The 10,000-nt window shown below is 46.7% G+C and overlaps 1 protein-coding gene across 1 annotated transcript in view; it reads left to right on the top strand.

Moving 5' to 3' along the window:
• Window positions 1–10,000, top strand: part of LOC127917084 (general transcription factor 3C polypeptide 1-like) — a 98,230-nt gene that overhangs the window by 35,574 nt on the left and 52,656 nt on the right. Inside the window, exons 13-16 of the mRNA XM_052500463.1 lie at window positions 1,570–1,687; window positions 2,849–2,981; window positions 5,080–5,155; window positions 9,718–9,903. Coding sequence (XP_052356423.1) covers window positions 1,570–1,687; window positions 2,849–2,981; window positions 5,080–5,155; window positions 9,718–9,903 — 513 coding nt within the window. The remainder of the gene's footprint in view (window positions 1–1,569; window positions 1,688–2,848; window positions 2,982–5,079; window positions 5,156–9,717; window positions 9,904–10,000) is intronic.

Genomic DNA, 10,000 nt, shown 5'->3' with positions numbered 1-10,000 from the left:
TTCTCTCCTTTCACTCTGTCTCTCTCCCCTTCTCTCCTTTCACTCTGTCTCTCTCCCCTTCTCTCCTTTCACTCTGTCTCTCTCCCCTTCTCTCCTTTCACTCTGTCTCTCTCCCCTTCTCTCCTTTCACTCTGTCTCTCTCCCTTCTCTCCTTTCACTCCTTCTCTCTCCCCTTCTCTCCTTTCACTCTGTCTCTCTCCCCTTCTCTCCTTTCACTCCTTCTCTCTCCCCTTCTCTCCTTTCACTCTGTCTCTCTCCCCTTCTCTCCTTTCACTCTGTCTCTCTCCCCTTCTCTCCTTTCACTCTGTCTCTCTCCCCTTCTCTCCTTTCACTCTGTCTCTCTCCCCTTCTCTCCTTTCACTCTGTCTCTCTCCCCTTCTCTCCTTTCACTCTGTCTCTCTCCCCTTCTCTCCTTTCACTCCTTCTCTCTCCCCTTCTCTCCTTTCACTCTGTCTCTCTCCCCTTCTCTCCTTTCACTCCTTCTCTCTCCCCTTCTCTCCTTTCACTCTGTCTCTCTCCCCTTCTCTCCTTTCACTCTGTCTCTCTCCCCTTCTCTCCTTTCACTCTGTCTCTCTCCCTTCTCTCCTTTCACTCTGTCTCTCTCCCCTTCTCTCCTTTCTCTGTCCTCTTCCTTTCACTCTGTCTCTCTCCCCTTCTCTCCTTTCACTCTGTCTCTCTCCCCTTCTCTCCTTTCACTCTGTCTCTCTCCCCTTCTCTCCTTTCACTCTGTCTCTCTCCCCTTCTCTCCTTTCACTCTGTCTCTCTCCCCTTCTCTTCTTTCACTCTGTCTCTCTCCCCTTCTCTCCTTTCACTCTGTCTCTCTCCCCTTCTCTCCTTTCACTCTGTCTCTCCCCTTCTCTCCTTTCACTCTGTCTCTCTCCCCTTCTCTCCTTTCACTCTGTCTCTCTCCCCTTCTCTCCTTTCACTCTGTCTCTCCCTTCTCTCCTTTCACTCTGTCTCTCTCCCCTTCTCTCCTTTCACTCTGTCTCTCTCCCCTTCTCTCCTTTCACTCTGTCTCTCTCCCCTTCTCTCCTTTCACTCTGTCTCTCTCCCCTTCTCTCCTTTCACTCTGTCTTTTCTCTCTTTCACTCTCTCTCCATTTCTCTCCTTTCACTCTGTCTCTCTCCCCTTCTCTCCTTTCACTCTGTCTCTCTCCCTTCTCTCCTTTCACTCTGTCTCTCTCCCCTTCTCTCCTTTCACTCTGTCTCTCTCCCCTTCTCTCCTTTCACTCTGTCTCTCTCCATTTCTCTCCTTTCACTCCTACTCTCTACCCTTTCTCCTTTCACTCTGTCTCTCTCCCCTTCTCTCCTTTCACTCTGTCTCTCTCCATTTCTCTCCTTTCACTCCTCTCTCCCTTCTCTCCTTTCACTCTGTCTCTCCCCTTCTCTCCATTTCTCTCTCCATCTCTCCATTTCTCTCTCCATCTCTCTCCATCTCTCCATTTCTCTCTCCCTCTCTCCATTTCTCTCTCCCTCTCTCCATTTCTCTCCATTTCTCTCTCCATCTCTCCATTTCTTTCTCCATCTCTCTCCATTTCTCTCTCCCTCTCTCTCCCTCTTTCTCTCCCAGGCGTGATCAGGAAGGAGCGTCCGAAGAGAAGCTCTGCCTCTAAATCCCAGGAGGGGCCAGTCGGGGTTCCCGTGGAAACAGACCGCCACAAGTTCCGTCACCTGGATCACATGCTCAAGTAAGGAGAGACCTGTAACCTGTGTGTGTGTGTGTAACCTGTGTGTGTGTGTGTAACCTGTGTGTGTGTGTAACCTGTGTGTGTGTGTGTGTGTGTGTGTGTGTGTGTGTGTGTAACCTGTGTGTGTGTGTGTGTGTAACCTGTGTGTGTGTGTGTGTGTAACCTGTGTGTGTGTGTGTGTGTAACCTGTGTGTGTGTGTGTGTGTGTGTGTGTGTGTGTGTGTGTGTGTGTAACCTGTGTGTGTGTGTGTGTGTGTCACCTGTGTGTGTGTGTGTGTGTAACCTGTGTGTAACCTGTGTGTAACCTGTGTGTAACCTGTGTGTGTGTGTGTGTGTGTGTGTGTGTGTGTGTGTGTGTGACCTGTGTGTGTGACCTGTGTGTGTGACCTGTGTGTGTGACCTGTGTGTGTGACCTGTGTGTGTGTGTGTGACCTGTGTGACCTGTGTGTAACCTGTGTGTGTGTGTAACCTGTGTGTGTAACCTGTGTGTGTAACCTGTGTGTGTGTGTGTGTAACCTGTGTGTGTGTGTGTAACCTGTGTGTGTGTGTGTGTGTGACCTGTGTGTGACCTGTGTGTGACCTGTGTGTGTGTAACCTGTGTGTGTCTGTGTGTGACCTGTGTGTGACCTGTGTGTGACCTGTGTGTGTAACCTGTGTGTGTGTGTGTGTGTAACCTGTGTGTGACCTGTGTGTGTGTAACCTGTGTGTGACCTGTGTGTGTGTGTGTGTGTGTGTGTAACCTGTGTGTGTGTGTAACCTGTGTGTGTGTGTAACCTGTGTGTGTGTGTGTGTGTGTGTGTGTGTAACCTGTGTGTGTGTGTGTGTGTAACCTGTGTGTGTGTGTGTGTGTGTGTGTGTGTGTGTGTGTGTGTGTGTGTGTGTGTGTGTGTGTGTGTGTGTGTGTGTGTGTGTGTGTGTGTGTGTGTGTGTGTGTGTGTGTGTGTGACCTGTGTGTGTGTGACCTGTGTGTGACCTGTGTGTGTAACCTGTGTGTAACCTGTGTGTGTGTGTGTGTGACCTGTGTGTGAACCTGTGTGTGACCTGTGTGTGTGTAACCTGTGTGTGTGTGTGTGTGTGTGTGTGTGTGTGTGTGTGTGTGTGTGTGTGTGTGTGTGTGTGTGTGTGTGTGTGTGTGTGTAACCTGTGTGTGTGTGTGTGTAGGGGCAGCAGGGAGGTGTGTTACACAGCAGTAATACCAGGGGACGGTGAAGGAGCAGGAGGTCTGGACTCTGAGTTCTTCGGACACCTCAAACGCAACTGGATTTGGACCTGTCATCTGATGAGAACCAAGAGGGTAAAACACACACACACACACACACACACTAAAACACACACACACACACACACACACACACACACACACACACACACACACACACTAAAACAAACACACAAATAAACCGTTATTGTTATTGTTGTGTCTATACAAATATAAATCATCTCAACTTCCAGTGTAAATGTTTCAATTGTACGCCTTTCAGTGCTCTAGAATTGTACGCCTTTCAGTGCTCTAGAATTGTACGCCTTTCAGTGCTCTAGAATTGTACGCCTTTCAGTGCTCTAGAATTGTAAACCTTTCAGTGCTCTAGAATTGTAAACCTTTCAGTGCTCTAGAATTGTAAACCTTTCCAGTGCTCTAGAATTGTACGCCTTTCAGTGCTCTAGAATTGTAAACCTTTCAGTGCTCTAGAATTGTAAACCTTTCCAGTGCTCTAGAATTGTACGCCTTTCAGTGCTCTAGAATTGTACGCCTTTCAGTGCTCTAGAATTGTACGCCTTTCAGTGCTCTAGAATTGTAAACCTTTCCAGTGCTCTAGAATCGTATGCCTTTCAGTGCTCTAGAACTGTCAACCTTTCAGTGCTCTAGAACTCTAGAATTGTAAACCTTTCCAGTGCTCTAGAATTGTAAACCTTTCCAGTGCTCTAGAATTGTGTGCTCTAGAATTGTAAACCTTTCCAGTGCTCTAGAATTGTACGCCTTTCAGTGCTCTAGAATTGTAAACCTTTCCAGTGCTCTAGAATTGTACAGTGCTCTAGAATTGTACGCCTTTCAGTGCTCTAGGTTGTACGCCTTTCAGTGCTCTAGAATTGTACGCCTGGAGTGCTCTAGAATTGTACGTTCAGTGCTCTAGAATTGTAAACCTTTCCAGTGCTCTAGAATTGTACGCCTTTCAGTGCTCTAGAATTGTAAACCTTTCCAGTGCTCTAGAACTTTAAACCTTTCAGTGCTCTAGAATTGTACGCCTTTCAGTGCTCTAGAATTGTAAACCTTTCAGTGCTCTAGAACTGTAAACCTGTCAGTGCGCTAGAATTGTAAACCTTTCAGTGCTCTAGAACTGTAAACCTTTCAGTGCTCTAGAACTGTAAGCCTTTCAGTGCTCTAGAATTGTAAACCTTTCAGTGCTCTAGAATTGTAAACCTTTCAGTGCTCTAGAATTGTAAACCTTTCAGTGCTCTAGAACTGTAAACCTTTCAGTGCTCTAGAACTGTAAACCTTTCAGTGCTAGAATTGTAAACCTTCCAGTGCTGTAGAACTGTAAACCTTTCAGTGCTCTAGAATTGTAAACCTTTCAGTGCTCTAGAACTGTAAGCCTTTCAGTGCTCTAGAACTGTAAGCCTTTCAGTGCTCTAGAACTGTAAACCTTTCAGTGCTCTAGAACTGTAAGCCTTTCAGTGCTCTAGAACTGTAAGCCTTTCAGTGCTCTAGAACTGTAAGCCTTTCAGTGCTCTAGAATTGTAAACCTTTCAGTGCTCTAGAACTGTCAACCTTTCAGTGCTCTAGAACTGTCAACCTTTCAGTGCTCTAGAACTGTAAACCTTTCAGTGCTCTAGAATTGTAAACCTTTCCAGTGCTGTAGAACTGTAAACCTTTCAGTGCTCTAGAATTGTAAACCTTTCAGTGCTCTAGAACTGTAAGCCTTTCAGTGCTCTAGAACTGTAAGCCTTTCAGTGCTCTAGAACTGTAAGCCTTTCAGTGCTCTAGAACTGTAAGCCTTTCAGTGCTCTAGAACTGTAAGCCTTTCAGTGCTCTAGAACTGTAAGCCTTTCAGTGCTCTAGAACTGTAAGCCTTTCAGTGCTCTAGAACTGTACGCCTTTCAGTGCTCTAGAATTGTAAACCTTTCCAGTGCTCTAGAATTGTACGCCTTTCAGTGCTCTAGAATTGTAAACCTTTCAGTGCTCTAGAATTGTAAACCTTTCCAGTGCTCTAGAATTGTAAACCTTTCCAGTGCTCTAGAATTGTACGCCTTTCAGTGCTCTAGAATTGTAAACCTTTCAGTGCTCTAGAACTGTAAACCTTTCAGTGCTCTAGAATTGTAAACCTTTCAGTCCTCTAGAACTGTAAGCCTTTCAGTGCTCTAGAATTGTAAGTGGTGAATATATTGTGTTCTAGAGCAACAACCAGTACGAGTCCAGTAACACCGTGAGACTGAATAGTCTACTGACCAAACATGTGACCATGGATAGAGGTGAGTTACACACTCCTGTCTGTGTTATCACATCTATACACACTCACCGGTCAGTTTATTAGGTACACCGCCCCATTCACCTAAATGGATCGCTCCTATCGACCTTCAGTCACGTGGCTTGTGATATAAAGCAGGCAGACCGGCATCGAGACCTTCAGTTACTGTTTGATTGACGGTTAGGATGGGCAAAATAAGTGACCTAAGCGACTATGAGTGTGGTATGATCGTCGGTGCCAGACGCTCCGGATCCAGTACCTCAGAAACAGCCTCCTGGGCTTTTCACACACGACAGCGTCTAGGATTTACTGAGACAAACAGAACAACATCCAGTCAGCGGCAGACCTGTGGGAGAACACAGCTCTCTGATGAGAGGTGGAAGGAGAATGACAAGAATCCTACAAGCTAACAGACCTGTGGGAGAACACAGCTCTCTGATGAGAGGTGGAAGGAGAATGACAAGAATCCTACAAGCTAACAGACCTGTGGGAGAACACAGCTCTCTGATGAGAGGTGGAAGGAGAATGACAAGAATCCTACAAGCTAACAGACCTGTGGGAGAACACAGCTCTCTGATGAGAGGTGGAAGGAGAATGACAAGAATCCTACAAGCTAACAGACCTGTGGGAGAACACAGCTCTCTGATGAGAGGTGGAAGGAGAATGACAAGAATCCTACAAGCTAACAGACGGGCCACAAACAGACAAATAATGGAGCATGACGTCTCGGAACACACGGATGGGAAGTGGTTAAGGGCGCTGTACTGCAGTGGTTAAGGGCGCTGTACTGCAGTGGTTAAGGGCGCTGTACTGCAGTGGTTAAGGGCGCTGTACTGCAGTGGTTAAGGGCGCTGTACTGCAGTGGTTAAGGGCGCTGTACTGCAGTGGTTAAGGGCGCTGTACTGCAGTGGTTAAGGGCGCTGTACTGCAGTGGTTAAGGGCGCTGTACTGCAGTGGTTAAGGGCGCTGTACTGCAGTGGTTAAGGGCGCTGTACTGCAGTGGTTAAGGCGCTGTAAAAAAGTGGTTAAGGGCGCTGTACTGCAGTGGTTAAAGGCGCTGGACTGCAGTGGTTAAGGGCGCTGTACTGCAGTGGTTAAGGGCGCTGTACTGCAGTGGTTAAAACGCTGTACTGCAGTGGTTAAGGGCGCTGTACTGCAGTGGTTAAGGGCGCTGTACTGCAGTGGTTAACGCTGTACTGCAGTGGTTAAGGGCGCTGTACTGCAGTGGTTAAGGGCGCTGTACTGCAGTGGTTTGGGCGCTGTACTGCAGTGGTTAAGGGCGCTGTACTGCAGTGGTTAACGCTGTACTGCAGTGGTTAAGGGCGCTGTACTGCAGTGGTTAAGGGCGCTGTACTGCAGTGGTTAAGGGCGCTGTACTGCAGTGGAAGGGCGCTGTACTGCAGTGGTTAAGGGCGCTGTACTGCAGTGGTTAAGGGCGCTGTACTGCAGTGGTTAAGGGCGCTGTACTGCAGTGGTTAAGGGCGCTGTACTGCAGTGGTTAAGGGCGCTGTACTGCAGTGGTTAAGATTCTGTACTGCAGTGGTTAAGGGCGCTGTACTGCAGTGGTTAAGGGCGCTGTACTGCAGTGGTTAATTTGCTGTACTGCAGTGGTTAAGGGCGCTGTACTGCAGTGGTTAAGGGCGCTGTACTGCAGTGGTTAAGGGCGCTGTACTGCAGTGGTTAAGGGCGCTGTACTGCAGTGGTTAAGGGCGCTGTACTGCAGTGGTTAAGGGCGCTGTACTGCAGTGGTTAAGGGCGCTGTACTGCAGTGGTTAAAACTCTTGAGACTCTAGGGGCAGTTTCATTTTTGGCTGAAAAAACGTTCCCGTTTTAAACAAGATATTTTGTAATGAAAAGATGCTCGACTATGCATATAATTGACAGCTTTGGAAAGAAAACACACTGACGTTTCCAAAACTGCAAAGATATTATCTGTGAGTGCCACAGAACTGATGCTACAGGCGAAACCAAGATGAAACGTCAAACAGGAAGTGAGCAACATTTTTGAGGTGCTGTTTTCCATTGTCTCCTTATATGGCTGTGAATGCGCCTGAACGAGCCGACACTTTCTGCCGTTTCCCAAGGTGTCTGCAGCATTGTGACGTGTTTGTAGGCATATCATTGGAAGATTGACCATAAGAGACTACATTTACCAGGTGTCCGCCTGGTGTCCTGCGATCCAGGGTGTGTAATCTCCAGCTGCAAGTATTCTTCCATGTGATTCAGAGGAGAAACCAGACTTCCACGAACGATATATCATCGAAGAGATATGTGAAAAACACCTTGAGGTTTGATTCTAAACAACATTTGCCATGTTTCAGTCGATATTATGGAGTTAATTTTGAAAAAAGTTTGGCGTTTTGATGACTGAATTTTCGGGTTTTTTTGGTAGCCAAACGTGATGAACAAAACGGAGCGATTTGTCCTACACAAATCTTTTTGGAAAAACTGAACATTTGCTATCTAACAGAGTCTCCTCATTGAAAACATCCGAAGTTCTTCAAAGGTAAATTATTTTATTTGGATGCTTTTCTTGTTTTTGTGAAAATGTTGCCAGCAGAATGCTAACGCTAAATGCTACGCTGAATGCAACGCCAAATGCTACGCTAGCTATCAATACTCTTACACAAATGCTTGTTTTGCTATGGTTGAAAAGCATATTTAAAAAAATCTGAGATGACATTGTTGTTAACAAAAGGCTAAGCTTGAGAGCTAGCATATTTATTTAATTTCATTTGCGATTTTCATGAATAGTTAACGTTGCGTTATGGTAATGAGCTTGAGGCTGTATTTACGATCCCGGATCCGGGATGGCTAGTATCAAGATTAAGGGCGCTGTACTGCAGCGCCAGCTGTGCCATCAGAGACTGGGTTGCCATCAGGCTCTGTCGAACCGTGCGACCGGGAGGTTCGTGGAGTGACGCACATGGCTTAGCATCGTCCGGGTTAGGGAGGGCTTGGCCGGTAGGGATGTCCTTGTCTCATCGCGCACCAGCAACTCCTGTGGCAGGCCGGGCGCAGTGCACGCTAAAAATGTGAGCTCTACCATCCTGTGTCATGTCAACAGTAAAGCATCCTGAGACCATTCATGTGTGGGGTTGCTTCTCAGCCAAGAGTGTGGGGTCACTCACAATGTTGCCTAACATCTCCAACCATCCAGGAACAGTTTGGTGACGAACAATACTGTGTCAGCATGATGGAGCACCTTGCCATAAGGCAAAAGTGATAACTAAGTGGCTCGGGAACAAAACATCAATATTTTGGATCCATGGCCAGGAAACTCCCAGACCTTAACCCCATTGAGAACTTGTGGTCAATCATCAAGAGGCGGGTGGACAAACAAAAACCAACAAATTCTGACAAACATGCATTGATTATGGAAGAATGGGCTGCCATCAGTCAGGATGTGGCCCAGAAGGTAATTGACAGCATGCCATCAGTCAGGATGTGGCCCAGAAGTTAATTGACAGCATGCCATCAGTCAGGATGTGGCCCAGAAGTTAATTGACAGCATGCCATCAGTCAGGATGTGGCCCAGAAGTTAATTGACAGCATGCCATCAGTCAGGATGTGGCCCAGAAGTTAATTGACAGCATGCCATCAGTCAGGATGTGGCCCAGAAGTTAATTGACAGCATGCCATCAGTCAGGATGTGGCCCAGAAGGTAATTGACAGCATGCCATCAGTCAGGATGTGGCCCAGAAGTTAATTGACAGCATGCCAGGGCGGATTGCAGAGGGCTTGAAAATGAAGGGCCAACACTGCAAATATTGACTCTTTGCATCAACTTCATGTAATTGTCAATAAAAGCCTTTGACACTTGTGAAATGCTTGTAATTATACTTCAGTATCCATAGTAACATCTGACAAAAATATCTAAAGACACTGAGGCAACTTTGAAAATGTATATTTGTGTCATTCTCAACTTTTGGCCACGACTGTATGTTGTTGTGTGGTCTGTGAGAGCCAGAAATCTTGCTTGTTTGTAGGTGACCAAATACTTATTTTCCACCATAATTTGCAAATAAATTCATTAAAATTCCTACAATGTGATTTTCTGGATTTTTTTTTCTAATTTTGTCTGTCATAGTTGAAGTGTACCTATGATGAAAATTACAGGCCTCTCTCATCTTTTTAAGTGGGAGAACTTGCACAATTGGTGGCTGACTAAATACTGTTTTGCCCCACTGTATATGTTGATGCGGATGGGATGTTGTTGTGTGGATGGGATGTTGTTGTGTGGATGGGATGTTGGGACCAGTTTGGTTTGGGTAGGCAAGGATGTCTTCACTATTATTCCACTATGTAGAAAATAGTAAAAATAAAGAAAAACCCTTGAATTAGTATTTGTGTCCAAACTTTTAACTGGTACTGTGTGTGTGTGTGTGTGTGTGTGTGTGTGTGTGTGTGTCTGTGTCTGTGTGTGTGTGTGTGTGTGTGTGTGTGTGTGTGTGTGTGTCTGTGTCTGTGTGTGTGTGTCCCTGTGTCTGTGTCTGTGTCTGTGTCTGTGTCTGTGTGTGTGTGTGTGTGTGTGTGTGTGTGTGTGTGTGTGTGTGTCCCCTGAAGGCCCCAAGTTCCCCGGGCCCCAGTCCTCTAAGCAGGGGGTCCCAGCAGGGTTGAGGTTGGAGGAGGTCCACATCTCCACTGAGCCGTCCAGTCGGAACCGGCTGGTTAAAGGAGGGAAGAAGCAGAAGAGGAAGAGAACCATTAAACTGAAAAAACAGGCCAAAACACCACAGAAGAAGAAGAAAGGTGAGTCCAGACACACAGGTCAAAACACCACAGAAGAAGAAGAAAGGTGGGTCCAGACACACAGGTCAAAACACCACAGAAGAAGAAGAAAGGTGAG

The sequence above is a fragment of the Oncorhynchus keta genome, unplaced genomic scaffold (genome assembly GCF_023373465.1).
Source record: "Oncorhynchus keta strain PuntledgeMale-10-30-2019 unplaced genomic scaffold, Oket_V2 Un_contig_10664_pilon_pilon, whole genome shotgun sequence".
Taxonomy (NCBI): domain Eukaryota; kingdom Metazoa; phylum Chordata; class Actinopteri; order Salmoniformes; family Salmonidae; genus Oncorhynchus; species Oncorhynchus keta.
This window is presented reverse-complemented; position numbering and strand designations above follow the sequence as displayed.